Source organism: Podarcis vaucheri (genome assembly GCF_965113315.1).
Source record: "Podarcis vaucheri genome assembly, chromosome: 8".
Classification (NCBI taxonomy): domain Eukaryota; kingdom Metazoa; phylum Chordata; class Lepidosauria; order Squamata; family Lacertidae; genus Podarcis; species Podarcis vaucheri.
In genome coordinates this window covers 94,937,633-94,964,616 of record NC_138766.1, presented here as the reverse complement: position 1 = coordinate 94,964,616, position 26,984 = coordinate 94,937,633, and the positions used below count along the sequence as shown (strand labels likewise).

Here is a 26,984-nt window from a genome sequence, read left to right as displayed (position 1 = left end):
GTCAGTTCCAAGTGTGGTGGCCGAGAGCACAAATGATGCCTCACGCAGAGCCCAGAGGGGCTTCTGACCACCCTGAACTGTCCTGAGCAAATCTGAAGAATCATGAATTGTGCAGGCTGTTTATGTTAGCCAGATTTAATGTTTCCCTCGATGACAGTGAAAAGAAGATATTTAGCTCTCCCAGAATCAGAGCGTCTCTGCAAATGTAGTAAACAGGAACCTGATACTTTGGAGCATATTTTCTTTCCTTGTGATTTTGGCATTTATGCCAAAGGACAATTATTAGAGGCCTTACAAATCAGTAGGCTGATTTCTATGCTACCAACGGTTCAGGATCTGCTTTCAGACAGGAATGATCAAATTATTTCAATAGTGGCTGAATTTTTGAGTGATGGCCATGCAGAAAGACTGGGTCATTATAAAGAAAATTAGCGGTTCTTAATTGATCAGGGATTCGGTAGTGCAGTATTGTATTATTTATGCAAATTGATTTTCTCTGGAGTTAAAGATCTGACCGGGACAAACCTTGTTTTATTGAGCTCGTATTTTGCACAATTTGTATATGGTATCTGTCTGATAATGTGTGGTTTGCTATGCCCAATAAAGGATTATATTATATTTATTATATTATATTTAATTATATATTATATTATATTATATTATATTATATTATATTATATTATATATTATAATGTTATATTATATTATATTATTAACTGTCCTGAGCTCTGCATCTTCTGCCCCAGGAGGGGCAAGGGGCAGCTCCACTAGAGGGAGGGTCTCTCTGGCAGGACCCCCCCAGACAGACAGCAAATCTTCCAAGGCTCCTCTGTGCGTGCACAGAGTATGCACAACCCAAGCAGCTCTGAGCGGAGAGGTCAAGGTGAATCTCTACACACCAGCACCCCCCTTGAATTTTCCCCATGAGGGAGCAATCCAGCAGCTGCTCTCGATGGAGCTTCAGTTCCAGCAGGGACCCAAAAACCCTCAAAAAGTGAGTGACAAAGGCACGGAGCTCCCTCCCCCGCTGGTTCCCCTGCATGGTGCAAAAGTGCAGAGTGCGCCCTTGGGTGTGCAAGAAATCACGCAAGGGCCACAACTGGCATCCACATGAAGCAAACATCCCCCCATTTCTGCTCAAAAAGGTGGTGCTCTCATTTAGAAGTGCTGTTTTGTCGGGAGGTTGGAGGTCAGCTGGGGTGATGCAGAGTCCCTTCCAATTCTTGGGGTCCTGTATCCAGGGGGGGGGGGGCCTAGAATGATAGAGAGGTTGCTGTACTCGCCAGGCAGTGTGAGACCCTGGCCGTACCTGCCCTAGTGCTGGTTGTGATCAGCATCACAAAAGGATGAGCTGGGATGCAAGAGCTCCAACTAAGTAATAGTGCCACTGTATTCTGCTCTGGTCAGACCTCACCTGGAGTACTGTGTCCAGTTCTGGGCACCACAATTCAAGAAGGACACTGACAAACTGGAACGTGTCCAGAGGAGGGCAACCAAAATGGTCAAAGGCCTGGAAACGATGCCTTATGAGGAACGGCTAAGGGAGCTGGGCATGTTTAGCCTGGAGAAGAGGAGGTTAAGGGGTGATATGATAGCCATGTTCAAATATAGAAAAGGATGTCACATAGAGGAGGGAGAAAGGTTGTTTTCTGCTGCTCCAGAGAAGCGGACACGGAGCAATGGATCCAAACTACAAGAAAGAAGATTCCACCTAGACATTAGGAAGAACTTCCTGACAGTAAGAGCTGTTTGACAGTGGAATTTGCTGCCAAGGAGTGTGGTGGAGTCTCCTACTTTGGAGGTCTTTAAGCAGAGGCTTGACAACTATATGTCAGGAGTGCTCTGATGGTGTTTCCTGCTTGGCAGGGGGTTGGACTCGATGGCCCTTGTGGTCTCTTCCAACTCTAGGATTCTATGATTCTAAGTGAGGGGGCCCTCCAGGCTAAAGGGGGGGGCTTTTCCTCCCCTGCCCCCCCCCTCGCTGCTAGGCAGGAGAACAAGAGCCAGAGAGAGAGAGAGAGAGAGAGAGAGAGAGAGAGAGAGAGAGAGAGAGCCCTGAGCTGGAAGCCGGAGACACAGAGGACATGCTTGCTCTGTGCTGGATCCAAAGCTGTGACTAATGGAGACGCAAGATCTATTGGGGTGTTAATGCTGGGAGCCCCTCTGTCCCTGGGCTCAGGCTGTGTAGATGAGTAAATCAACCATATAGCCTCCAATGATCTTCGTTCCCAAGAAGCTGAGTCCTTTGTAAGCAGCTGGAACCCCTGGCATCTCTCATCGCCTGGAGATGGGGCGGTGAGCAACCAGATTACCCGATACAACCAGCTACTCTCTGTCTGGCAGGAAAGTGCTTCTTCCTGCAGGATCTTGTGGGCTTCGCAGAGAGAGCTATTTGGGGCAGAAGGGGCCAAGACGCCCCTCTGGCGCTGGTTCCATGCTGGGCATGAGGCCGAAGGCAGGCCAGCTCCAGGCCACTTGGGTGCGCTGTCGACCCTTTTTCCGGGAAGAGCAATGCTAGCCCTGACCTCCTCCCCTCCTTCCGAGGGTGAAACCCCCGGGAGAGCCTGGCCCCCATCTGGGGGGGGGGTCAAGAGCAGGAACAAAAGACCCTCCCGTGTGGGAAGGGGCTGAGGATCCTTCTGCAGCACCCCCTCAACCCAACACCTGGTCTGCCCCAGCTGCAAAAACGGCACAAACGGGGGAACTTGCTGGTTGCAGCTTTATTCAGCCCACAGGCTTGGAAGTGAAGCTTGGAATCATCCCAGCGAAAAACCCTCCTTCCCAGGGGAGATCTGAGGGGCTCCAACTGCAGGACCCACTCTGCCCGAGGCCTTGGGGGGCCCCACAGCTGGCCACTGGAGTGGTTTCGGTGGTGGTGGTGGGGTTGCGAGAGGAGCCCGGCTTGGGACCAGGTAGAGAGTGGAGGGTCTCCCAGAAGGCTAGAGGGGAGGGCATATAAAGGCCTTGGGCCAGGGAAGTATTGCTGGGACCCCCAGACAAAGTGGGGCTGGCCCTCCTGGTGCTGGGGGGGGCTGGAGGAGGAATGGCTGAGTAGTGAGCAAGTCCAGCCAGGCCAGAAAACCCCCAGAGCACCTCTTTCCAAAGCCGGAAGAGAGGAATTTGTGGGGGCAACTGCAGGGTTCTTCCCCCTTCATCCCAGCTTACATTGCCCAGCGGCAAACCTGAGGCCTTGCTGCCCCCTGGTGGGAAGAAGGGGAGTGGCAGGTGCAGCTCTTCTCCCCTCCCATGGGGAGTGGGGCCCCCCCTGGAGCGCATGGCATGGCTGACCGAGGTTCATTCTGTTCAGTGGGTCTACCCTGAGCAGGACGAGCGCTGAATGCCGCTTGCATGCAACGCCTGCTCCCCACGGAGGGAGCCTTTCAACTCCCCCTCTTGCCCCACGGCTGACAGAGACTGCCCCCCTGCAGACCCCCTGGCGAGGAGGGGGCCCATCACGCTCTCTCCTGGGCCAGGCGGTAGTCATAGAGGCTCCCTCGCTCCAGGAAGGGCCAGCCTCTGGGGGGGGCTGCCTGCCCTTTGGGGGGTCCCAGGGGCGCGGCAGGTGGTCCGAAGCCCCCTCCTCCAGGGGTCTGCAGGCAGAAGACGTCCTGAAGGGAAGGAGAAGGGAGACGTTTGGGGTGGGGCAGAGGAGGAACTCCGTGCTGGGGGGAAGGTCCCCCTGGGGGGCAGGCAGGGAGATGGGTCTGGGGGTCCAGAGCCAGGAGCAGGGGGAGGGGGTGCGCATGCCTTACCCCAGGCATCACTTTCACAGACGTCTTGCCGCCCAGGTTGATGGTGTGGCCATCCTGTCGAATCAGCAGGTTGAGGCCTGGGGAGCCAGACTCACCCCCTGGAATCAGTGGGGTGGGGGAATAAAGTCATTACAGCGGGGAGGGGGAGTCCCAAAGAGCCAAACTGAGAAGGTGGGGAGAGTTTGGGGGGTGCCTCTGTTCTCTGCCCATGACACAACCCTCCCCCCAGATTCAGCCAAGGCTCCCCATCCCCACAAAGTGCCCCCCTCTGCCCCCCACCCACAAAGCAACCTGGGCGGAAGGTGGGGGGCGAGCGATGGGAGCCGGGAGCCCCCTCACCTTGCAGGCCGTAGGGGCGGAAGGCCCGCCTCTCGCTCAGCACCGACAGCACCATCTCCTCCCGGAACTGCAGTTCCCGACGCACCCCGTCCCCACCTCGGAAGCGCCCGGCGCCCCCCGTGCCCGGGGCCAGCTCAAAGCACCTTAGGACCACTGGATACCTTGTGGGAGGGAGGAAAAGCGGTGGGGGTCATTCAGGAAATGCCACAACCCCCCCCCCTTAAGAAGGGTGAAGGGCTGCAGAGATGGGGGCTGAGAGGAACCCTACAAAGGTTTCAAACTATAACTCCCACAGCTCACAGGAATTGAAGCCCCAAACCTATGGAGGGTACTGTGGGTCTGGGGGCTCAGCAACAGCCCAGGTCTTTGCTGTGGCTCTTGCCTTGCAGGGGTCAGACTAGAGAACCCTTGGGGGTCCCTTCTGTGATCCACACTGCAGGTCATCCCAGAGTGAGCCTCCCAGGGGGCTCAGCTAGATGCCCGGGAAATGAGACGGAGCCCACCCGGGTCCCCCCTCCTCCCCCTCCTCCCCCTGGAGGCCCCCCACCCTCCCAGAAAGCACCCACCGCTTCTCCAAGATCTCGGGGTCCGTGATGCGGGTGTTGGTCATGTGGCTGTGCACCCCACTGCGGCCGTGCCAGTGGGGCCCTGCCCCACACCCGCCAGCCACCGTCTCGTAGTAGCCGATGCGCTCGTTGCCAAAGGTGACGTTGTTCATGCAGCCCTGGGGAGAGGGAGGGGCCGTGAGGAAGACGCCCCCCAGACTCCCAGGGGCCAAGGCCCCCGGCAGCCTCCAACCCCCCCCATCTAGACTCTTCCCGGGGGATGATGGGAAACGGGAGCCACGCTTGGCCTCCCCCTCCCCACCCCCTTCAGCTGGAGAGTCCCCACCTCGCCCTCTCAGGACCACCCCAGCTCGGCCCACCCTCATCTGCCCCCCCCCTCACCTGAGAAGCTGCGCAGGCCTCAAAGGCCCGGAAGATGACGTCGACCACCCTCTGGGAGGTCAGGACGTTGCCCCCGACCACGGCTGCGTCCGGGGAGGGGTCCAGCAGGGAGCCTTTGGGGATGAGGATCTGCACGGGCGCCAGACAACCCTGCGGGGAGAGAGGGATGCCAAGGACCAGCCTGGCCAAGAGGGCAAACCCGAAAGAGACCGGGGGGAGGGAGACACTGGGGGCCCCAGGCAGGGATGGACTCCAACTCCCAGCAGCCAGCAGGGCCAGTGGGAGGGAGGGGAAGCTCCACATCACCTGCCCTTCGGCCCCAGTCCAGCACTCTGACCACTACGCCACACTGCCTCCCCCCAAGGGGCTCAGGATCCCCGTCTTTGGAGTGGGGCCATCCCTCGCCTGGGGCTGGAAGGCTCCTCTGAGGGCAGGGCTCCTCCCCACTCCTTTCCGCTGGGGGGAGGCGGGACCCCCCCTAGGGGCCGCTCTCCTCCCCCTGCCCCTACCTGGTTGAGGGGGATCTCTTGGCCCACCATGCAGCGCAGGCAGTAGATGAGGGCCGAGAGGGTGATGGCGCGAGGGGCGTTGCAGTTGCCGTAGACCTCGTGGCCGGAGCCCCGGAAGTCAAAGACAGCCGTGCCCTGCGGGGGGAGAAGAGAGGAGGCTGGGGGAGGAGAGGGGGAGAGGTAGGGGTCCCGGCCCCCCGGCCCACTGCCTCCTGTGGCAGGGAGTTCCACAGCTGAACTCTGTGCTACACAAAGGACTTTCTCTTCTCTCTCCTGAATTTCCCAACATTCATCTCCCCTGGATGTCCACAAGTCTGAGCATTACGAGAGAGAGAGAAAAGCTTGTTGGGATACTGCCGGGGAGACGGGGGCATCAGGCAGCCCCCTAAATGGCTCCAGCCACCGGCCGGCAGCCGGGCAAACACCAGTCTCCCTTGGAACGGCATCAATCAGTGACACAAGCCTCAGATACATTTAGAGACTTGGCACCCTCTATCAGCAGAGTGAATAAATCTTCTCACAACGGAAGTGGCGGACAGAGTCATGGGTAAGCATATTTACAGCATTTATTCAGCATAGTTCAGGAGCAAAGGAAAAAACATGTCTGCTTCCCTTTGTGTCCAGCAAAAATATACAAAACGGAAGTTCCCCGCAAGCCTGTGCTGGAAGTAAACAGGCATGTGACACCCAACAGTCATGCCTGTTCCTCTTACGGTGGAACGGAACTACATCCTAACAAAGCTTTCCTCTCTCCATCATTTGACAAACTTTTTCCCTGTCTCCTTTTGCCCCCCTTCTCTCGAAACTACAAGGTCCCAAAGGCTGCCGCATTTCTTCCATCCACCCCCTGCTTGATCCTTTGGGCTGCCCTTTCCTGAACTTTTCTCAACTCAACAAATCTCCTTCTGGAGGTGAGGAGACACAGCACACACCCCCCCCCCTGAGCCACCTGCGCTCACCTGCTGGGGATCCACCGTCACCTTCAGGCGAATGGGGGAGCCATCGTCCAGGAAGTCCTCCGCCTCCACCTGCAGGGGGCGTCCCGGCTCCCCCTGGCGGGCAGCAAAGTCCTTCAGCATGTCTTGCACGGCCACTTCTGCGTTGGCCTGGAGGGGGGCAGGGGCAATGGGGAGGGGCACAAAGGACAGCAGAGACTTGGGGGGTGGCCCTGCAGGTCTTTCTCCCCCTGCCCACTTGCCAGCAGGCTCCTCCGCCCACCATGCTCTCCAACCTGCGCCCACGGCGGAACTGGGGAGGCGTCTGGGTGTTTTGTGAGAACCGTCTAGTGGCATCTGTAACATTGCTCTGGCTTTCCATTTTATACTGAGGGCTGATCTGGAAAGGTTTGGGTTGAAATACGTGAAATTATACACACATATAACCCCATGGATTAAGGAAGACCCTCAGGGTGTTATTGCACACTTCTAATAGGATTCCAAGGTGGGAGTTTGGGATGCAGACCAACATGCAAGGATGTCGGGATTCACAGAATGCTGTGTGAGAGAGTAAGTCTGCAGGCTTGAGTCTGCAAGCTGATGCAAGTGGCTGATGCAATCAGCCTGCAATACTTTCTATGCAAGTGCAGGGTCAGAAAGATTGGCAGTAATGTGCCGTCAGTTGATTGGCTGTCATGGGTTTAAAAGGGAAACCTGTCCAGCAGTAAGTGGTGGGGTAGAAGAGTGTGGTCAGAGAGAGAGAGAGAGATAGAAAGGTCTTCCTATTTGCCTATTTGCCTTAAGACCAGGGCCCTGCGGGACTTGACATCTTTCCGCAGGGCCTGCAAGACAGAGCTGTTCCATCAGGCCTTTGGCCAAGGCACAGCCTGACCCCCTCCTTCTGTAATCCTCACAGAACTCTAGCCCAATGGTTGCCATTAATTTGATTCTGAATTGATTTTAGAATGAATTGATTTTACAATGCTGTGTTACTTTTATTGTTGTTAGCCGCTTTGAACCCGGCTTCAGCTGGGAAGGGTGGGATATAAATAAAATATTATTATTATTATTCTTATTCTTACTCTTATGCAGCCTCTGTTTGACTGTATGAACTGCTCATGTATTATAGCCAGTAGATTATTGTATATATTTGTGTATCTATAGCTCACAATAAATATACTGCACTGCACTGAAGAACCTGGAACTCTGAGCTAAAGCGCCGCGGAGAATTCGCGACAGAGGACCATGTTTGGGGCGGGGGGGGGGGGAAGAGACCCTGGCTGGCCCAGGGCGGCAGCGGCTGTTGCTTCCAGCCCTGGATCTGCAAAGGAAACGGATGGTTCCGTCCCTCCAGTTTACAATAATATCCACATACGAGGTTGTTCCACCATCCCTCAGGGATTCTTTAGTCACAATTGCTGCCTTGCAGAGGGTTGGGCTGGATGACCCTCAGGACCCCTCCCAGCAACGATCAGAGGCTGTCCACTCCTAAAAGCCTCTCTCCTTTTCAAGGGCCGATTTAAAGCCCCGCCCCCCGCCCTGCGGTCTTACTGCTCACCTGGATGTGAGCCATGTAGGCCTGCACCACTTCTAAGCCGTACTGACCAATCAGCTCATTCACCAGCTGGATCCCCTTCTGATTGGCTGCCACCTGAGCGCGAAGGTCAGAGAGGTTGTCCTGCAGGTTGCGTGTGCCGCTGCTGCCGGGGAATCGGGCGGGAGCCATCAGGGCCTCTGTGACGGCTGCGGGGGGAGCGGGGGGAGGCAGGTGAGCCCCCCAGCACAGCTGGCAGGGCAGGGAAGGACAAAGGCCACTGGTGGGCAGAGAGACCCCTTGATTCTCCCCCTCCTTGGCTCATCCAGCAGCCCCCACATACCCTCCTCCTGGAAGATGCCGTCCTTGACCAGCTTGAAGGAAATGAAGACGGCCCCCTCCTCCTGGAGGGAGCGGGAGTGGGGGGGCATGGAGCCCGGCGTGATCCCCCCAATGTCCGCATGGTGCCCCCGGCTGGCCACAAAGAAGACCGGCCTGGCCTCTCCTGGCCAGAAGACCTGCGAGGGGGCAGAAGAACGGAGCAGGCTTGGTCCACGGGGAGCGGGCATGGGGCAGGGCTGTGGGGCAGGGATGGCAGGAGCCACAGGGCAATGGGGTGAGCTCCTGGGTCTGCCAGCCCTCCCAGCTGCAAGGGCACTGGGCACCCCAACCCTCCCCAGTCCTGAAGGGGCCCAAGCCACACACCCGGGCACGGCTCTCGGTCTGCCAGGGCAGAGATGCCAGGCCAGGCTGCGCCCCTGGGACCCCTGCCCACCGGGAGACCCCAACTCACAGGGGTGATGACGGTCAGGTCCGGCAGGTGGCTGCCCCCCGCGCAAGGGTGGTTGCTGAGGAGAACGTCCCCCTCGTGGAGGTCGGAGCCCAGGTTCCGGATCTGGAAGGGAGGCAGGAAAGAGAACGGGCAGGGGGAGGGAAGCAGGGGCTCCCCAGGGCCAAAAGGGGCAGTTCCTCCGGCCCCTGAGTCCTGAAGTCCCAAGACGGCTGACCTGGAGAAGGGAGCTCTGGCCGCCAGCAGAGTCCAGCTGCTCCATCCGGGCAGTGTGACCTAGTGGTCAGGGTGCTGGGCTAGGGACTGGGTTCAAATCCCCACCCGACCCTCATGGGCCGGGGGAACCAGCGGCTCTGCATTGAGCTCCTTGGAGGAAAGGCGGATTCAAAGGGGATAAAGAATAAGAGAAAGAAGGACACTTTCCATTTTCCCATTTTTGGGAGTCCCAGCAAAGGAAGAATGGAATATGCAGAAACGGCAAAACTCACCAGAAGAATAAGAAATCAAGATAACAAACATTTTATAAAAGAATGGAAATGGTTTATTGAATATTTGCAGATAAGTTATAAACAGATAAAAGCAATGTCAGCTGCAGCTATATAAGAGCAGCTACACCCTATAGTGTAGCAGGAACCCCCCCCCAATCATTCAGTTTGTACAAACTTCACACACACTCACACTCACACACTACATATGCCACACTTCTGTTATAAATTCATAGAAAAATCAACCATACATCGGATTTGCACTGTTCCATTTTTATTTTACTCTATATGACAAGGACTATCAAAGGGGCGGGTGGCTTGGTTTCTGGTCAGCCATAATCCCTTCACCATCCCAGCACATCCACAGGAGCCCTGCCCAGTTGCTATGCCAACCCTGATGGTCCTAGACAGAAGACCATCAAGATCACAAAGAACTTGCATATGGGAGTGGATTCAGCATGAACTGAAACAAAGGACAATGATCAGATCTTCCCTCTGGGGGCAGGAAACTGCCAACTCCCCTGTGTCTCCTGGAAGTGACTCATGGGGAGGGGGAAAGGAGGAACCAGCCAGGTGACAGGACACTCAGGTTACCACCACAACTCCTCCCTCAACCCCTCCTTTCTGTAATTTATGCATGATGTTTCTGGGGGTGGGCTTGACCTAGAGGAGGGGAATTTCAAAAGTTGTTATGAGGCCTTGCAAACCATCTTTCTGGGTCTTTCCTCTCTCCTGCAAGTGAGGGGAACACAGCCTGCAGCCCGAAGCACGGGGCGCGCTCCGGAGTGCGCCCTGTGCTTCGTGCAGATGTCCGCAAGCCTTGCGAGCCCGGCGGGAGTTCCCGCCGGGCTCGCAACGCTTGCAGGCGACAGCCTGTTCTGGGGGCTGGGGTCGGGGGAAGCTCGGGCTTCGCCCGCCCCCAGCCCCGGAAGCTCTGGGAGCGATGGCGAGGTTCAGCACAACTTCGCCTTCACTCCCGGACCCCCAGCCCCGAGGCTAAAAATGAAGCCAGGACAGCTAGTGGGATCCATCTCGCTCGCTGTCATGGCTTCTTTGCTCTTTGGGGCTCGGGGGGGAAATATATATTTTTTCCTTAATCCCCCCCCCCAAAAAAAAATAAGTGCGCTCTATGGGCTGGTGCGCCCTATAGGGCGAAAAATACGGTATATAAGTGTGTGTGTGTGTGTGTGTGTGTGTGTGTGTGTGTGTGTATAATAAATGATCAGTTTGGATGTGCAGAAGATATTAAAAATAAATCTAAGGAACCGCAGAAAGAGGGGGAAGGAAGTCAAGTTCTAAAATGTCGAAATGAATGTAAAATAAGTGAAATGTAGATATCTGGAAAGTATAATTTTTTTTAAAAAAAAGAAGACTAAGAGAGGCTGCACTGGGGCCCAAGCCCATGGCAACTCAAGACCATATATGAAAGTACATATAGGGTTATGGATAGAAAGGGGGGAGCCGGGCGCCTTGGCCCCCTCCCTGGTTTGGGTGCAGCTTCGCAGAGTCACCTTGTGGAAGTCTGGGGGGGGGGGGCTTACCTGAAACTGCACCGTCTCCTGCATGGCACCCAGGTGGACCGGGATGTGGGGCGCGTTGGAGACCAGCCCCCCATCGGGGCCAAAGAGGGCGCAGGAGAAATCCAGCCTCTCCTTGATGTTGGTGGAGATGGCCGTGCGCTGCAGGATGCGCCCCATCTGCTCTGTGGGGGGGGGGGAGAGGGTCAGGGTTTTTAATATTCTGTTGGGAGCCACAAAGAGCGGCTGGGAAAACCCAGCCAGATGGGCGGGGTGTAAGTAATAAAACTATTACTATTAATTATTATTATTACAGTATTATTATGATTTCCCCCCCCCCCAGCCAGGAATCATCTCCAAGGAGACACTCTCCTAGCCCCCCCCCCCCGGGGCAGAGCACACCCCTCGCTCACCTGCAATGCTCATGAAGCGATGGGAGAAGATGGAGAGTTGGATGGGGTCTATCTGGGGGCCGATGGGGCGCTCCGACCCGGACCCCACAGCGATGCAGATGTCTCCGAGTTGGGTCACGGAGGCCGTGCAACCGGGCTCCACCAGGATGGTGCTGGGCGGGGGGCACAGAGGTTGTAGCGTGTCTCCTCCTGCCCCAACCCCCCTCCCGCCTCTCCTTGGAAGGAGCCCCCACTCTGGGTGCCCCACAGCCAGCCAGTGCCTAAGGCTCATGGACTCATTGCAGGGCAGGGATGAAGGCCCCCCCCTCACCTGTTCTTGTCAATGATGATGCTGGGACCAGGGATGGAGTGGCCCCAGGTGAGCTCCTCCAGCCGGTAGACGCTGGTGTCCAGGTAGCCGCCCTCAAAATAGCAGCGGGACACCTGGGGGGCAGACAGTGGAGCTGGAAGGTTAATACGAAGGGCTGCTGGTTTAACTGTTGCAGTTGAGCTTTCTGCATTGCAATTCTATTATTCTAATTTATTGCCTGCCCTCCACTCCGGGTCCCAGGATGAGTTGCACCAACAAAAGCAACTTTCAGACTTGGAAATGAGGAGTAAGGAAGCCTAGGAATTTAAGCTGCTTTCTGGAAGCAAAGAGCAGTGTGGCAGAAAACATTCCTTTTCTATTTCTGACCCACCCAGAGAGGAAGAAGGACAGAACCTGCAGAGTCCAACACAAGAGCCCCAATCTGTTGGCAGCGGGGTCTGGGGGGGACCAGGCCCCTCTCCCAAAGCCCCAGCACAGGCTCTGGGGGTCCCTGCCGGCTCCCCCAGGCTGGCCTGTTGTATTTGCAAACAAGTGGATCCAGTTGTACCTGGGCTCCCAAACGCCTTGGGAGCCGAATGTTCCAGCTCCGGGACGATCGGAAACTGGAAGTGATTGTTCCAGTTTCCAAATGTTTTTTGGGAAGCTGAACATCTGCTGCGGACACCACTCTTGTTTCCGGCACACCTGCGCAATCAGGAACCAGTCGGAAGCCGCCCCTTGGTTTCCTAACTTTTCGGAATTCGAACAGACTTCCGGAACAGATCATGTTCGACTTCTGAGGTACGTCTATATTGCAAAAAGGTCACCCACGTCTCCAGGAGCTAATCCTGCCAGAGAAACGGCACCTTGCGCTCTCCCTCTTCCTGCCCCACAGCTCTGCGATGGTCCGCCAGGATTTATATTGTATCAGGAACTGCTGCGTGACCTTGAAAATAAAAGTGTCCCCTTCCGCCGAAAGAGAGCGTTTGAAAGTGGGAGGGGGCTTTTCTCAGACTGCAGGTTCCAAAAGCACCTGAGCACCCAGCAGTCGGGGGGGTCCAGCTTCCCCCACCCAACTGAGTGCCCCCTGGATGCTCTGGACTCCAGCTCCCATCAGCCCCTGGGCCAGGAGGGGCTGCCAGGAGGGGAGGAGCCAGAGTGCAGAGTTAAACTGCGGAACTCCCTCCCACAGGGATGGCTTTCAAAGAAATTGCCCAAATGCACGGAGCAGGAGGGGGTGGTTCTCAAGGGCAACCAGCCAGGAGGGGGCAGGGGCTGGGAAAGAGGGGCAGGGGGTCCTTACCCTTTCCCGGCGGGGGGGCTGCTCACTGGCCGGCACCGGCTCTTCCTGGCCCAGCCCGGAGCTGGCCGTGCCCCTCACACGCATGTCGTCCACCAGGACGGCTCGGCCGGGGATGGTGAAGGCAAACTCCTGCTGGTACCTGGGGGGCCAAGCGCAGGCTCAGGGGGGCGGCTGCAAAGCATCTCCCGGCCCCCGCTGCAGAAAAGGGGCAGCCGGGCACTTCCGAGCCGCGGTGCCAGGCGGGAAGGGGAGCCCACTAACCTGGTGGCAAAGGCAGCGCCAAAGTCCCCGCTGCGGCAAGACTGGGCGGTGGCCGGGTAGCCCTTGGCGGAGCACATGAGGGCGCAGTCTGTGCGCTCGTAGCGAAGGTGCAGGAAGGGCTCCGTGCTGATCTGGGATCTGGGGAAGGCCAAGGGGAGGGGGGCAGTGAGCAAGCGGCTAGCTGGGGGCTGTTTTGCCCAGCTCCCCCCAAATGTAACGCCAGCCCCGCTTTCTCACATGCAGCCCCCAGGACTCTGCCTTCCCCTGACAGTGGGCCGTGTTGCCCACAGCGGCTTGCAGGGCCTTCTCCCCCCCAGGCCCCTGCCCCGCCCTGCAGGGGCGGCGCTCACCTGGTGAAGCCCTGGGCCTCCAGAGCCTGCACGCACTTGGCCTCCAGGGCGGCGACTGTCTCGTCCAGCTGGGCGTAAGCCTCGGGGCCGTAGGCCAGGGAGCAGGGCTGCTGCGTCTCGTGAACCACGTCCGCCAGAGCCAGGCCAAAGGCGGACAGGATCCCGCTGTGCCTGCGGGGAGGAGGAAGGGAGCGAGTGAGCGGAGGGGGGGGGTCTTCCTCTGCCAGGTCAAGTGAGGGTTCCTGGGGCCAGAGACCCCCCTCCCTCCCTGCCTGCCCTCGGCACCTACTTGTGGATGAAGACCTTGCTCATGCCCAAGGCCCGGGCGATGGCACAGGCGTGCTGCCCGCCAGCTCCCCCAAAGCAGGCTAGGATGTGGCGGGACGTGTCGTGGCCCCGAGCCTGGAAGGACAGAGCGGCCGTTGGAGCCCAGAGAGAGAGAGAAAGAGCAGGCACTCTCCCCCCACCCCACCTCCCACAGGGGGGCCAGGGAAAGGGTCCCCAGGCAGCAGGATTCGGGAAAGGGAAGCTCTGACCCCCTTCTTCAAATATCTCAAGGGCCGCCCCATGGAAGGTGCTGTTAGTTTCTGTTTGCCACTGTGCAGCTGCTTAGAGTCACAAGACTCTGTTGACATTCCAGAGACATTCCAGGCTGTTGGAAGTCTCACGGGAGACGGATGTGACATTATTGGTTTCCTGTTCCTTTGTTTGCCAGTTGCTCTCTGCTCTCACAGAGAGAGGGTGATTTCTTTTCTGTCTGCGTAGCTAGAAAATAAAGTATAGCGATGAAGCCATCAATCTCATCACTTCCGCGTGCTGCTTTGATTCTCTGCTGAATGGAAACCTTCCTTCCCTAGAAGCAGCCCAAATTTGGCCCGGCAATCATTGTAGCATTCTTGAAACTGTTCAATCCAAATTTTTAAGGCAGAATTTTTCTGTACCACCTTGTGTCCCAAAAGCAGCCTTACGACTGGAGGCAACTCTTCCCTCTGTAGAAGCTCGGTCCTGGCAAAGAACTCTTCGTTATTGGCTCCGTCTAAATCTAAATCCACCCTGTCTACTGCCCTTATTGACACAAGACCCCCATAAAAGTGCACAGTCTAAAATTGTGCACCAAAAATCCCTCTCCTGCGGACTCCACCCACATCAGCTTCTCACGATGGGCTTTATTAACGCAAAAATGCTAAAGGACTTAGAGCAACAGGGCAATCTGGCCACTATAAAGAAACTCTGTCCCTGGTGTGCCTCCCCCCCACCTTCTCAGTTTGATTCCCTGGCACCATATCTGTATAAATTAACTATCCCAAAATACAGAGGTGCCTTCACACTGGCCAGACTGGACGTGATGCCCTCTGCCGTACTTGAGGGCAGATACCAAAAGATTCCAACTGAGAAACGACTCTGCCCCTGTGGAGATGGCAGTCTGGAAACAGTGGCTCATGCTCTCCTGTCCTGCCCCCTTTATAAAGATCTGAGGAACGAGATCATCACCCCACTCCGACTCACCATCCCAGGCCGCCCATCTGAGGCCACGTTGTTCTTTCTGTTATCAGATCAAAAGGATCAGACAACAGCAAAGGTTGCTAGGTTGATCGAGGGAGCAGTGAGATTAAGGGCCACTATCTGAACGATAATCCTGGTTATTTGATTGTCCTTTTTACCCATTGTTGTCTTTTTAATTGTATATATTGCTTGTTTTATGTTGCTATGGCCGTTGGCTAACGCGAATAAAGTTTGTCTATCTTTGTGATCCCTGGAAGCAGGCAGATGCTGCTGCTGCTGCCCTGATCCGCCAGTGGCCTGCTCTCCCACCTTCCCACCCGGCAGCTGCCCACTGGCCTCTGGGGCCGCTCTGCTCCCTCTGCGGCCCCTTCAGGGGCTCCCAGAGCAAGCCAGGAGAAAGCCCCTCTCCCCCCCCAGTGCATGGGGGGGCTCTGCCCCACAAGCCTTGGCACAAGCCCCTACCTGCGTCAGGGCGCGGATGGGCCTGCACATGGCCTCGTTGGCCACACGGATGAAGCCCATGGCCACCTCCTCCACGCTGAGCGGGGGGCTGGCCCCCCGGAAGGCGTTGACCCTGGCGGCCAGCTCCTCAAAGGCCTGCAGGGTGGCCTCTGGCGAGAGGGGGAGGTTCTCCGTGGGTCCAAAGATGTGGGGGAAGTAGCTGGGCAGGAGGCGGCCCAGGCACAGGTTGGCGTCCGTCACCGTCAGGGGACCCCCTGGGGGCACAAAGGGAGAGGCGCAGTCAGGCACCCACCCCCAGCACCCTGCCCCCCCCCCCACAATGCCACCCCCTGCCCCACACGGCCGCCTCACCCTTCCGGTAGCAAGCAGGGCCAGGATGCGCCCCAGCAGACTCGGGGCCAACGACAAAGAGCCCGGACCTAGAGGGGAAGAAAAGGAAAAAGAGAGAGGAGGAGATTAATTGGGGGGGGGGTGCAAGGAGCTGCCAGGCCAGAGGAGGATCAGGCCAAAGGGCTCCATCCAGTCCAGCAGCCCAAGGGGAAACCTGCAAGCAGGATTGGAGCCAAGAGCACCCCCTCTTCTCCTGCGGAGACCGTGCAGAGCCGTCCCGGCTAGGAGCTATCTGTGGCCCCCTCCTCTTCCACTAAATTGTCCAATTCTCTTTCATCCTGGTTGGTGGCCCTCCTGTGGCAGGGAGTTCCACAGTTTAACTCGGGGCCCTGAACTCAAGGCAGGGAGAGCGGGAGAGAAAGCCCGGCAGCAGGAACAAGTGAGGCAGGGTGTGGGCCCCAAGGAAGTGGCCCTCAAAGGAGGCGGGGGCCGCGGGGTCACAAGGACGCCCACCCCATTGAAGAAAGACAGGACAGAGGCAACTGGATAGGCAGGATCCCAGCAGCCAGAAGAGGGAGCAGCACCCCACAGATCCCAGGGTGGGGGGCTGTGAGCCCGACCTGAAGAAGAGCCGCGAGCCCCCTCCAGCCGCCACGGTGTTGATGTCCAGCTGCGGGGCCTGGATGCTGACCCCGGCCGTCGTGGCCTCAAAGACGTGCTCATACTCCCCGGCGTAGCGGCTCACGTCAGTGGAGGTGCCTGGGCGAGAGACCCCAGGTGAGGGACCCGCCAGAACAGACCCACGCTGTTTTTTATTTTATTTATTTACTGAATTTATATACCACCCTATGCCGGGAGCTCTCAGGTCTCACAGAAAAGACCGCAGTACACTGGACACTCAGGTTGTGAACATGATCTGTGTGGGAAGCATGTTCGCAACCCGCAGTGTCCGCAACCCGCAGTGGCACGTCTTTGCACGCATGGGTTGTGATTTGGCACTTCTGCGCATGCGCAAAGCATAATTTAGCACATCTGCACATGTGCGGCCGCCAAAACCCAGAAGTAACCCCTTCCAATACTTCTGGGTTTTGGCAGTCTGCAACCCGAAAAAAGACAACCTCAAGTGGCTGTAACCTGAGGTATGACTGTATATAAACTCAAAATGAAAACAATAACCCAATAAGGCTCCCCCTCAAAAAGAGCCGCATTTTAAAAGGGTGCTGGGTGTCCTCTCTGCGCCCCGTGGTCCCTCTTACCTCCCATGTCAAAGCCAATGACAGGCTGTCCATCTTCCCGGCGGTAGGTGGTGACGGCATAGCCCACGACGCCCCCTGCTGGGCCAGAGAGGATGGCGCGGGAGCCGCTGAAGGCCTCCATGGGGGTCAGGCCCCCGTCAGAGCGCATGAACATGACCGGGACGCCCTGCAGAGAGAGGCCAGGGTGGACCAGGCTGAGGTCGTCCCATCTGGCGGTGCCCTAAGGGTGCCCCCCTCTGCTGTGATGCCCCCAGGGAGACTGGGAGCAAAGCAGACCACCCCTCTCTGTTTTCCAGAGAGAGAGAGAGGGGGAGGGAGCTTGCCAGAGGCGTGACTCGAACCCAGGTCTCCCCGGACAAGTCCTCCCCCATTTCCCACCTGGAGCTGCTGAGCGAAGCCGTCCCGGAAGCTGCTCAGGTAGCGGTGGATACAGGGGGTGAGGTAGGCGTCTGCGCAGGCCGTGTAGCCCCGGGGCACTGCCCGCACCATGGGCATCACCTGGGAGGAGAGGGAGACCTGCTGGAAGCCCAGCTCCTTGGCCAGGCGCCCCACCTGACGCTCGTGCTCCGGCCACCTGCGGGGGGAGGAGATGCTCAGCGCTGGTCACGCTCCGCCCTGGGCACCAACGCGCGACTTGACATCTTTCCACAGGGCCTGCAAGATGGAGCTGTTCCGCCTGGCCTTTGGCTTGGACTCAGTCTGACCCGTATGTTTCCCTCCCCTTATGGTTTTGATCTATGGGCTACTTTTAAAATGAGGCTGCATTTTAAATTGCATTTTAACCTGTATTTTAAATTGGTTTTCCCCCTATTATGTTTTTAACTATAATTTTACTGGTGTTAGCCTCCCTGAGCCCGACTTTGGGCAGGGAGGGTGGGGTATAAATAAAAATTATTATTATTATTATTATTATTATTATTATTATTATTATTATTATTATTATTATTATTTGTTACGGAGCAGCCCCTGCTTTTCTCCTGAAGCTGCCTCACTGTCTTGGTCGTCGGAGGCTCTGGTCTGGATCAGGCCAAAGGGGGCCCATCCAGCCCCAGTCTCCTCCTTGCCCCACAGGGAAACCAGCAGAATTCGAGCCCAAGAGCAGCGCTCAGCTCCCTGGTTTCCAGCAACTGGGACTCACAAGCCCGCCAGCCTCAGACCAGGGGGCAGGGCATCACCCTCCCGGCTGGGCGCTCTGCAAAGCCTCCTCCTCCTCCTCCTCCATGAATCGGGCCCATCCTCCTCTCATCCCTCCTGCAGGACCAAGTTCCAGAGTCGGACTCTGCGCTGCGTGAAGACGGGCTGAATCTTCCAACATTCAGCTTTTCCGCTGTTTGCCAATGTAAACACAGCTCAGCACAAGACTTCTAATCTCAGCCCCAAGCAAAAGATTCCTGCCTTGCAGGGGGTCAGGTGATCCTTGGGATCCCTTCCAGCTCTGCAGTTCCACGACTGCACTTCCTTTTCCACTGAGGCTGCCTAGCTGGCTTGCCTGCCGGTTTCTGCTGGCAAAGGACTGGATGTGGGTTGCGAATCAAGGCTCTGGGGCTGGAGAGGAACTAGGCTGTGTCCAGGGCAGCTGCCTGCCAGCTCCATCTGGTACACAGGATGAGACCCTCCCTGTCCGCAGACTGTCTCGCCAGAGTGGTGCATGCTCTGGTTATCTCCTGCTTGGATTACTGCAATGCACTCTACGTGGGGCTACCTTTGAAGGTGACTTGGAAAGTACAACTAATCCAGAATGCAGCAGCTAGACTGGAGACTGGGAGCGGCCGCCGAGACCATATAACACCGGTCTTGAAAGACCTACATTGGCTCCCAGTACGTTTCTGAGCACAATTCAAAGTGTTGGTGTTGACCTTTAAAGCCCTAAACGGCCTCGGTCCAGTATACCTGAAGGAGCGTCTCCACCCCCATCATTCTGCCTGGACGCTGAGGTCCAGCGCCGAGGGCCTTCTGGCGGTTCCCTCACTGTGAGAAGCCAAGTTACAGGGAACCAGGCAGAGGGCCTTCTCGGTAGTGGCGCCTGCCCTGTGGAACGCCCTCCCACCAGATGTCAAGGAAACAGACTCTTAGAAGAGATCTGAAGGCAGCCCTGTTTAGGGAAGTTTTTAACGTCTGTTGTTTTATTCTGTTTTTAATCTGTCGGGAGCCGCCCCGAGTGGCTGGGGAAACCCAGCCAGATGGGTGGGGTAAAAATAATAAATTCTGATCATATTATTATAGGCAGCCCCACACCCTCAACCCACAGGGCAAGACTTCCTCCCACCTCAGGAGCAGAACTCACATGTAGGAGTGCAGAAGGACGACTGCCAGGCTGCGGATGCCCTGCGCCAACAACCCCTCCAGCTGCCCTCGCAGGGCATCCAGGTCCAACGGCCGGTGCACCACGAGGGACTCCCCTGTCAAACCTGGGGGGGGAGGAGAGGAAGAGACCCGCCAGGTGAACCCCCGTCTGGGAGACCCTCCCTGCATCACCCTCACCCAGCCCCACGGAGCCAGCCCTCTGGGGCAGATGGAGGCAGCAGTGGCCCTGCCTGGGGAGGAGCTCCCACCTGTGACTTTGGGGGCTGAGCCGTAGAGCTGGCATCCCTCGCGATGGAGGACCAGGCGCTCGTCCACCTCCAGGACGGCCTCGTACAGCAGGTCTGGCATGGAGACGGCCTGGGGAGAAGGAGGGGGTGGCGGGGGGGGGTCACAGGCAGATCACTGGATGTTTCTGAGCCCAAATCAAAGTGCTGGTGCTGACCTTGAAAGCCCTAAACGGCTTCGGTCCAGTATACCTGAAGGAGCGTCTCCACCCCCATCGTTCTGCCCGGACACTGGGGTCCAGCGCTGAGGGTATTCTGGCAGTTCCCTCCCTGCGAGAAGTGAGGTTACAGGGAACCAGGCAGAGGGCCTTCTCAGTGGTGGCACCCGCCCTGTGGAATGCCCTCCCATCAGATGTCAAGGAAATAAGCAACTATCTGACGTTTAGAAGACATCTGAAGGCAGCCCTCTTTAGGGAAGCTTTTAATGTTTAATAGACTATTGTATTTTAATATTCCGTTGGAAGCCGCCCAGAGTGGCTGGGGAAACCCAGCCAGATGGGCGGGGTATAAATAAAAAATAAATCATCATCATCATCATCATCATCATCAGGGGACGGACATCCTCACTTGCAGGCTGGGAGAGGGATCTGCACCCCTTTCACAGAACCACAGAAATGCAGATTCAGAAGGGGTCCTGTGGGTCATCTAGTCCAACCCCCGCAACCCTGGGATCACAACCACTGGTTCCTCCTCCATCTGCTGGGGGGGGGGGTACTCTGCCATCATAAACATGTTGGGTTTGGTGCCACACACGGCTGCTGCCGCTCCCTACAACAACCAGAATGCCAAGCGCAGGTCAGCCTCCTCCATGGAGCCACATTGGGTGGTGCTTGCAGGAGGCCTGGCTCCTCAGGGCAAAGCTGCCAGGTGGGCAAGGCAGCCCCTCAAGCGCAAGCTGGCCTCGTGAATGAAAAGCAAAGCCTTGAACTTGGCTCAGGAGCAAATCAGCAACCAGAGCAGATCTCTGAGCAGAGCTTTCATGCGCTGGCATCCTGTCAGCGACCAAGCTAAGAGCATAGGAAACTGTGCCAGGCTGTTGGTCCATCTAGTTCAGTGTTGCCTACTCTGGCCGGCAGCCCCTCTCCAGAGGTCTCTCCCAGACCCACCTGGAGACGCCTGGGATCAGTGCAGGGAAGATGCTCTGCTACTGAGCTCTGGCCCTTCCCCTATGGCTGTCCTTCAGAGATTCTTCCTGCAACTCTGCAAGTTCATGATTCTATCCTGTTTCCTTGGTCGTCCCCCCCACCCTTGGCACAAGAAGAATTTAGGGCATTTGAGGGCAAGCCCAGCCGTGAAAAATGTGCTGCTCCACCGAGATTCTTCGCAGAACTTGCCGGCAGGGGAGGGAGGGCCCAGACCAGAGTGAGCAGCAGTGATTGGGGTGGCAGGGAGGGAGGGAGATGCTCAAGGCAGCCAGGGGTGGGGGCACCAGCACATGGCAGCCGCGGCTGCTCCCCCCCCCCCAGCCTGCCAGGAAAGCACCTTCCCCAGCCTCCATGGAAACCAGCAGCAAAGCCCCCCCCTTCCCAGCTGGCTGGCTGCCCAGTCGGCTCTGCGGAGGGACCTCTAAGCTGTTCCCACATGCCCCCTCCATGCCCAGCCAGCAGGAACGCTCCACGCTGCCAGCCAATCCCAAGAGTGGCACAGCACCCGCCCACCCCCCAGGCTGCCCAGGAAGGTGGCACCGGCTGGCACAGGCTGGAGTCCAGACCGCTGCCTCTTGAGGGCAGAAGGGGACGGCCAAGCCCCCTCCCCCGTTGAACACAGAGGAAGGAGGGGGCGGGAGGGGGGGGAGACCCGGCACTGACCAGGTCAAAGATGTGTGGCCGCGCCTGGTTGCCAATGTGTAGCAGGTCCCTGAAGCCTTTGGTGATGAGCAGCGCCAGGCGCTCCCCCCTGCGCTCCAGAAGGGCGTTGGTGGCCACCGTGGTGCCCATGCGGATCCACTCGATGCGCGAGGTGTCCAGGGGCTGGTCTTTGGGGAAGGGGACGCCGCATTCCTGGGGGGGGGGGAGCAAAGCGTCGGTCAAGGCCTGCCAGGCTGAACACACACACAGGACAAGAGGACAGGAAAAGCTCCTGCACAGCCTTTCCTGGAAGGCAGAGCCCTTGTGCATAATGATTTGGAAGGTGCTCCTGTCACATTTTGGACTAAGCTCCTAAGGGGCACTCCTGCTCTGAGAAGCAAAGAGCCAGTCCCCTCCAGCCCCCTAGGAGGACCACAGCAGCCAGGGGAGGACACCCACCTGCCCACCAGGGCACTGCTGTCCAGACCCATGGCTCCAACTCCCCACACAGGGCACACACAGCAGGGACACCAGTGCCTTACACTGACTGGCAGCAGGTGGCTCTCCACGGGGCCTGGCACCCATCCAACCCCCTCTTTAAGACCCCCGTCTAGCAGCTGAGGTGGTCTTCAGGGGCTTCCTCCAGGTGGGCAGGGAGCAGGGCCTTTTCTAGGATGGCACCCCAACTGCTGGAAGAGCTGCTGGGCATCCTGGTCGCCCTCTGCGAGGCCCCTCCCCTCTGCCTGGGGCTGGGGGGCTTCAACTAGCCTCCCAGTAGGGCTGGGGGCTCTCCAGGGCCGCCTCTCCTTGCCGAAGGGCTTCCTCCGGGCCACAAGCCTTTCCTGCTGCTGCTGCCGCTTTCTTGGCAGAGGCAGCCCGAAGGCGCGTCCTTGCCGGGCGCCCGGGCGGCTCTCTGCCCCGCGCCCCGAGGGCTTTCCCGGCCCGCCGCCGCCGCCTCACCTCCTCCAAGAGGCGCCGGATGCCCTCGGTGGGCGCGTCGCGGTAGTTGGCCGGGTCCTCGGAGAGCAGCTTCAGCACGCGCGCCCTCCCTCCGGGGCAGCGGGCGAAGACGTCCGTGAAGGTGCCGCCGCGGTCGATGGCGAACTGGAACTTGCCGGGCGCAGCCATGGCCCGACGGAGCGCCCGCCGGACGGGCGGCGGGGATCGAAGGGAGCGGAGCCGACGGGGATCGAAGGGACGGCCGAGGGAGGGGGGCAGGGGTCCCCGCAGCCCGGCTTGAGCGCCTCACGGGGAGGAGGCTCGGCCGGCAGCGGACTGGCTCGACGGCGCGCCCCCGGCCGAGACCTCCGCTCGGGAAGCTCCTCCTGCCGCGGGAGGGGCTGGCTGGGCGCCCCGCCTGACTCGTTGGACGGGCTCGCGCCGGGAAGGGAAGGGGGCGCTGGCGAGGCGGGGGGGGCGCCTCACCCCCAGTCGAACAGTCGTGCAACTGCCGTCCCGGGACGCGAGGCTCCAGGCGCCCCTTCAACGCTCCCCCCCCGACGGGCCGAGAGAGTTGATGCCCTGAAAGGCGGTTCGTGCCCCCGCCCCGACGGCCACCCCCGTCTCAGCCCCCAAGCGGATCCCTCGCCCTTTCCTGGCCGGGCCAACCCCCGATCCCACTTCCCGGCTTGTTGGGGGGCGCGCAAGCCTCGGAGCCGGTCAGAGCGCCCCGCGTGGCGGCGGCGGAGGGGGCGGCGTCGAGGGGCGGAGCGGGGCCGGGCGGCTTCCTCCTCCTCCTCCTCCTCCTTCCCGGGCATGGCGGGGCTGGAGCTGCTGTCGGAGCAGGGCTACCGCGTGGACGGGCGGCGCGCCGGGGAGCTGCGCCAGATCCGCGCCCGGCTGGGCGTCTTCGCGCAGGCCGACGGCTCGGCCTACCTGGAGCAGGGCAACACCAAGGCGCTGGCCGTCGTCTACGGGCCCCACGAGGTAGGCAGGCCGGGCGGGCGGAGGGCCGGGGGGGGGGACCGGGGATGCCGGGCGGGATGGCGGGGCCGGCGGGCGGGCCAGGGCTCAGGGCTCTCTCGGCCGCCGCGCGCTGCCCTCCTCTCCTCTCCTCCTTCGTCCTCCGGCAGATGCGCGGCTCCCGCGGCAAAGCGCTGCCCGACCAGGCGCTGCTCAACTGCCAGTTCAGCCTGGCCACCTTCAGCACCGGCGAGCGCAAGCGGCGGCCCCACGGCGACCGGCAGGCGGGCGAGATGAGCCTGCAGCTCAAGCAGACCTTCGACGCCGCCATCCTCACCCAGCTCTACCCGCGCTCCCAGATCGACATCTACGTGCAGGTGGGAGCGGGGGGGGGGGAGACTGGAGGGGGTGGTGCAGCCCCCCCCCCCAGCATCCTCTAAGAGGGCAGCAAACTGGGGGGGGTGCCTTGGTCCCACAAATCCATCCCAGTGCCCCCCACCCTAATTAAGTAGGTAGGACTCATCCTTCCCATTTGTTGGGGCTGGGGCAACCCAGTCGGATAAGTGGCATATAAGTAATAGAATAATAATAACAGTCTAATAATATAATATCAACCCTGTCAGATGGGTGGCATGCAATAAATAAATTATTAAAATTCCAGTAGCCCCTTAGAGACCAGCTAAGTTTGTTATGGGTCTGAGCTTTCGTGTGCATGCACACTTCTTGGCCTCTAAGGTGCTACTGGGAGGAATTTTTAAATTTTGTTTTGACTACGGCAGACCAACATGGCTGCCTCCCTGTAAATAAATTATTATCATCACCATCACTCTATAAAAAGCATAATTCAGAATAGCAGTTTGCAGAACCCGCTAAGGAAAATAACATCATAAAATTCAAAACAGTAACAATTAATTGCACTTTGATTCAAAATCCAATTAAAATTACTCAGTTTAATTAATTCAACAAGAGGGGCGAGCTTGATCCAGCGATCCCAGGTTTGCAAAGTCCATTACCCCTTGACTCCTCCTTGCCTCTTTCCTCGCTCCCCCAGCAAGACATAGCTGTGCGCATGGGTGCCCTTTCCCCGAGCGTGCTGGGAGCTTGAGGGCCCTGGGTGGGGAGGGGCTCCTTCCGCCGGGTCCTGAGGAAGCCTTTCCTGCGCCTTCTAGATCCTGCAGGCGGACGGCGGCAACTACTGCGCCTCGGTGAACGCGGCCACCCTGGCGGTCATTGACGCCGGCATCCCCATGCGGGACTATGTCTGCGCCATCTCGGCCGGCTTCCTGGAGGACACGCCCCTGGCCGACCTGAACTACGTGGAGGAGGCGGCCGGCGGCCCCCAGATGGCCCTGGCGCTGCTGCCCAAGTCGGAGCAGATTGCGCTGCTGGAGATGAACGCCCGGCTGCACGAGGACCACCTGGAGCGCATCATGGAAGCCGCCAGCAAGGCCTGCAAGGACGTCTACGCCGTGCTGGACCAGGTGGTGCGGGAGCATCTGCGCGAGGTCACTGCTCTGCTGGGCAAGTGAGCCCCCTCCCGGCTGCACAGAGCGGTGGAAGATGCCTCCTCCTCCTCCTCTGCCCTTTTCTCAGCTGGCGCCAGCTGGATGCGGCCAAGAATCTCCCCCTTCCTCCCTGAACTGAGCCACTCTCTGTGGGAGAGGAATGCGCAGCTAGATGCAGGCCTGTGTTGCACTGCCTGCGGTGCTTTGCACTAAGCCTTTTTGTACAGGGTTGCTTCTTTTTTACATGCCAGAGAATTAAATATTCTTCCAAAGAAAGTACGGAGTGTGGATCACTTGGGCACACGTCACGTGGCTTCCCTCTGGCCTCAGGACTGGTTGAGATTTAAGAGCAGGTGAGCCTCGCCCCCCCCCCCTGACCCGGGGTTCTGTGCGAGTGTCTTCAGTAAACACACCGTTGTGATGCTTGACTTGGCCAGAACAAGTCTGGCTGCTGGGGGGCCACAGAAGGGGAGTCCAAAGGCCTGTCACTTTGCACAGCTTACATGGGGCCATTCCTTCATCTTAGCTGTACACATGCATAGAAATTAAGTTGCACTCACAGAGGAAAAGCATGCCTGCATTATCAGAGCTAACCAGTGATAGAAACTCAGATATATAATCAAATTGCCCAAATGGCACCTTAAACCTAGGCTACGGTTGCCACAATGAGATACCCAGGCACTGCCCCCCACCGCTGGTAGGCAGGAGCTGGGACCGAGCAACGGGAGCTCAACCTGTAGCGGGGATTCGAACCGCCGACCTTCTGATTGGCAAGCCCAAGAGTGGTTTGGACCACAGCGCCACCAGCGTCCCTAATTTATATACTACTTTATATTATAAATAATAAATCTCAAAGCAGTTTACTACACATTAAAAATCAAATAAAACAATCCAGAATAAAACAGATTCAAGCTTCAAGGAAAATATTTCACATTTGGCTTTCCTCATTCACCAACCCGGCATCCAGGGATCTCCACATGGTCGCCGCAGTTAGATGCGCACCAGTCGCAAAACATGCCTGGTGAGTTTCTAACACTGGATAGGAAAGCATGTACTATAACTTCCACTACAGTTCTCTCCAGAAGCAGCCCATCCACACTGAGTGCCCACCAAGGTTGGCAAGTGCTTATGCCATGTGCTCTTTGCACAGGATGGTGCCTGTGGCATGACACATGCACCCGGGCTTCTCTGCAGGTCATTTTGGCTCTTGGCTGGCATGGTGGGTGACTGGTTCTACCCTGGGCAGGTGGGGGGAGTCGGAGTGGGTCACGTCTTGGAAGAATGCAAGTGGGGGGACGCTAGCCTGGGCAGGAGCTCCTTCAGTGGCCCTGGGGTCAGGCGAGGGGCACATGCCAGTCTCAAGCTTCGGGGGAAAGGGATTAACCTCAAGGAGGGGCACCAGCACAGCCCCATCCCACGTGGTCTGAGAACTGTTGCTGTGCCACGGAGGTACCACAGTCGCAGATAATAAATGCAAGAGCCGTGGCCAGGCTGAGTGAGCTGCAACATTTCCCAATGGAGACCTTGGAGGCAACGTGTCCTGGCAGGAGCAAGAAGTGTGCATGTGGGAAGCTGCCTTATACCAAGGGATCAGCCCCCTAGCTCAGTGGGTCTCTGGGGTGTCCGGCAGGAGTTTTCCAAGCCCCACCTGGAGACGCCAGTAGGGACGGAGCATGGCATGCACAGTGGAGGCTGTGGGCTGGTTCCCAGGCTGCCCAGGGATGTTCAGGTGATCTCTGTTGGTGGCAGGTGCTCCTTGGAGAGACGCAGCAGGGCCTGTCCCTGAGAGGCGGCCACGGGCTGGCCCGGAGAGGAGCTCCTCTTGTGCGGAAGGCCTGTCTGCTGCGCCATCAAACGGGGGGGGGGGCTGGCCTGGGGCTCCAGGGGGGGCTTCCTGGACTCGCCCTTGAGCCAGTCACCCTCTCCGACCTGCCAGACTGGGCCCAGGACACAGCCTGGAAGACCAGGAGCCAAGAGGCAGAGGCCCGGGGAGGGCGCCAGGCGGAGCAGGGGGGGGCACCACAGCTGGTCTGGGGCCAGGAGCCGGCAACCAGCTGGCCTTGCGAGAGTCACACGGGGGGGGGGAGCCTGGAGACAGCGGCCTCTGCTTCGGCTGCCGCCTCCAGCTCCGGGGAGGAATGCAAAATTAAAGGAAATTGCAACCCCCCAGGCGGAGAAGGAGAGTTGGGAGCGGGCTTGTGCAGTGCAGGAACCGCAGCTTCCCTTG

The 26,984-nt window shown here is 58.4% G+C and overlaps 2 protein-coding genes across 2 annotated transcripts; one reads left to right on the top strand and one right to left on the bottom strand.

Annotated features, from left to right (window-relative positions):
* Positions 1 to 2,701: 2,701 nt before the first annotated feature.
* On the bottom strand, positions 2,702 to 22,873 carry OPLAH (5-oxoprolinase, ATP-hydrolysing). Its single transcript, XM_082236100.1, has 26 exons — positions 22,311 to 22,873; positions 21,372 to 21,563; positions 19,528 to 19,636; positions 19,260 to 19,383; positions 17,354 to 17,549; positions 16,976 to 17,141; positions 16,340 to 16,478; positions 15,741 to 15,808; positions 15,390 to 15,643; positions 13,714 to 13,826; positions 13,425 to 13,595; positions 13,075 to 13,212; positions 12,814 to 12,952; positions 11,532 to 11,644; positions 11,222 to 11,373; positions 10,833 to 10,993; positions 8,810 to 8,911; positions 8,360 to 8,534; positions 8,041 to 8,225; positions 6,507 to 6,653; positions 5,548 to 5,682; positions 5,039 to 5,188; positions 4,658 to 4,815; positions 4,092 to 4,252; positions 3,753 to 3,850; positions 2,702 to 3,608 (listed from the first exon to the last, which is right to left on the bottom strand). The coding sequence occupies exons 1-26, from the start codon at positions 22,476 to 22,478 to the stop codon at positions 3,453 to 3,455; spliced, it is 3,870 nt and encodes a 1,289-aa protein (XP_082092226.1). The 5' UTR covers positions 22,479 to 22,873; the 3' UTR covers positions 2,702 to 3,452.
* A 201-nt stretch (positions 22,874 to 23,074) lies between these two features.
* EXOSC4 (exosome component 4) lies at positions 23,075 to 25,033 on the top strand. The gene is made up of 3 exons (XM_082236188.1): positions 23,075 to 23,276; positions 23,423 to 23,629; positions 24,422 to 25,033. Exons 1-3 carry the CDS (start codon positions 23,106 to 23,108, stop codon positions 24,779 to 24,781), a joined length of 738 nt encoding a protein of 245 aa, XP_082092314.1. The 5' UTR covers positions 23,075 to 23,105; the 3' UTR covers positions 24,782 to 25,033.
* The last annotated feature ends 1,951 nt before the right edge of the window (positions 25,034 to 26,984 follow it).

What these genes read in the sequence shown, in the direction of transcription:
- OPLAH (XM_082236100.1), bottom strand. Translation starts at nt 22,478, where the DNA reads ATGGCTGCGCCCGGCAAGTTCCAGTTCGCCATCGACCGCGGCGGCACC. An exon ending in GTCCTTCTGCACTCCTACAT is followed by an intron (nt 17,550 to 19,259) that starts GTGAGTTCTGCT and finishes CTCCCCCCGCAG; the next exon opens with GTGGCCGGAGCACGAGCGTC. An exon ending in ACCTGACCGTCATCACCCCT is followed by an intron (nt 8,535 to 8,809) that starts GTGAGTTGGGGT and finishes GCCCCCTCGCAG; the next exon opens with GTCTTCTGGCCAGGAGAGGC.
- EXOSC4 (XM_082236188.1), top strand. Translation starts at nt 23,106, where the DNA reads ATGGCGGGGCTGGAGCTGCTGTCGGAGCAGGGCTACCGCGTGGACGGG. An exon ending in TCGTCTACGGGCCCCACGAG is followed by an intron (nt 23,277 to 23,422) that starts GTAGGCAGGCCG and finishes GTCCTCCGGCAG; the next exon opens with ATGCGCGGCTCCCGCGGCAA. An exon ending in AGATCGACATCTACGTGCAG is followed by an intron (nt 23,630 to 24,421) that starts GTGGGAGCGGGG and finishes TGCGCCTTCTAG; the next exon opens with ATCCTGCAGGCGGACGGCGG.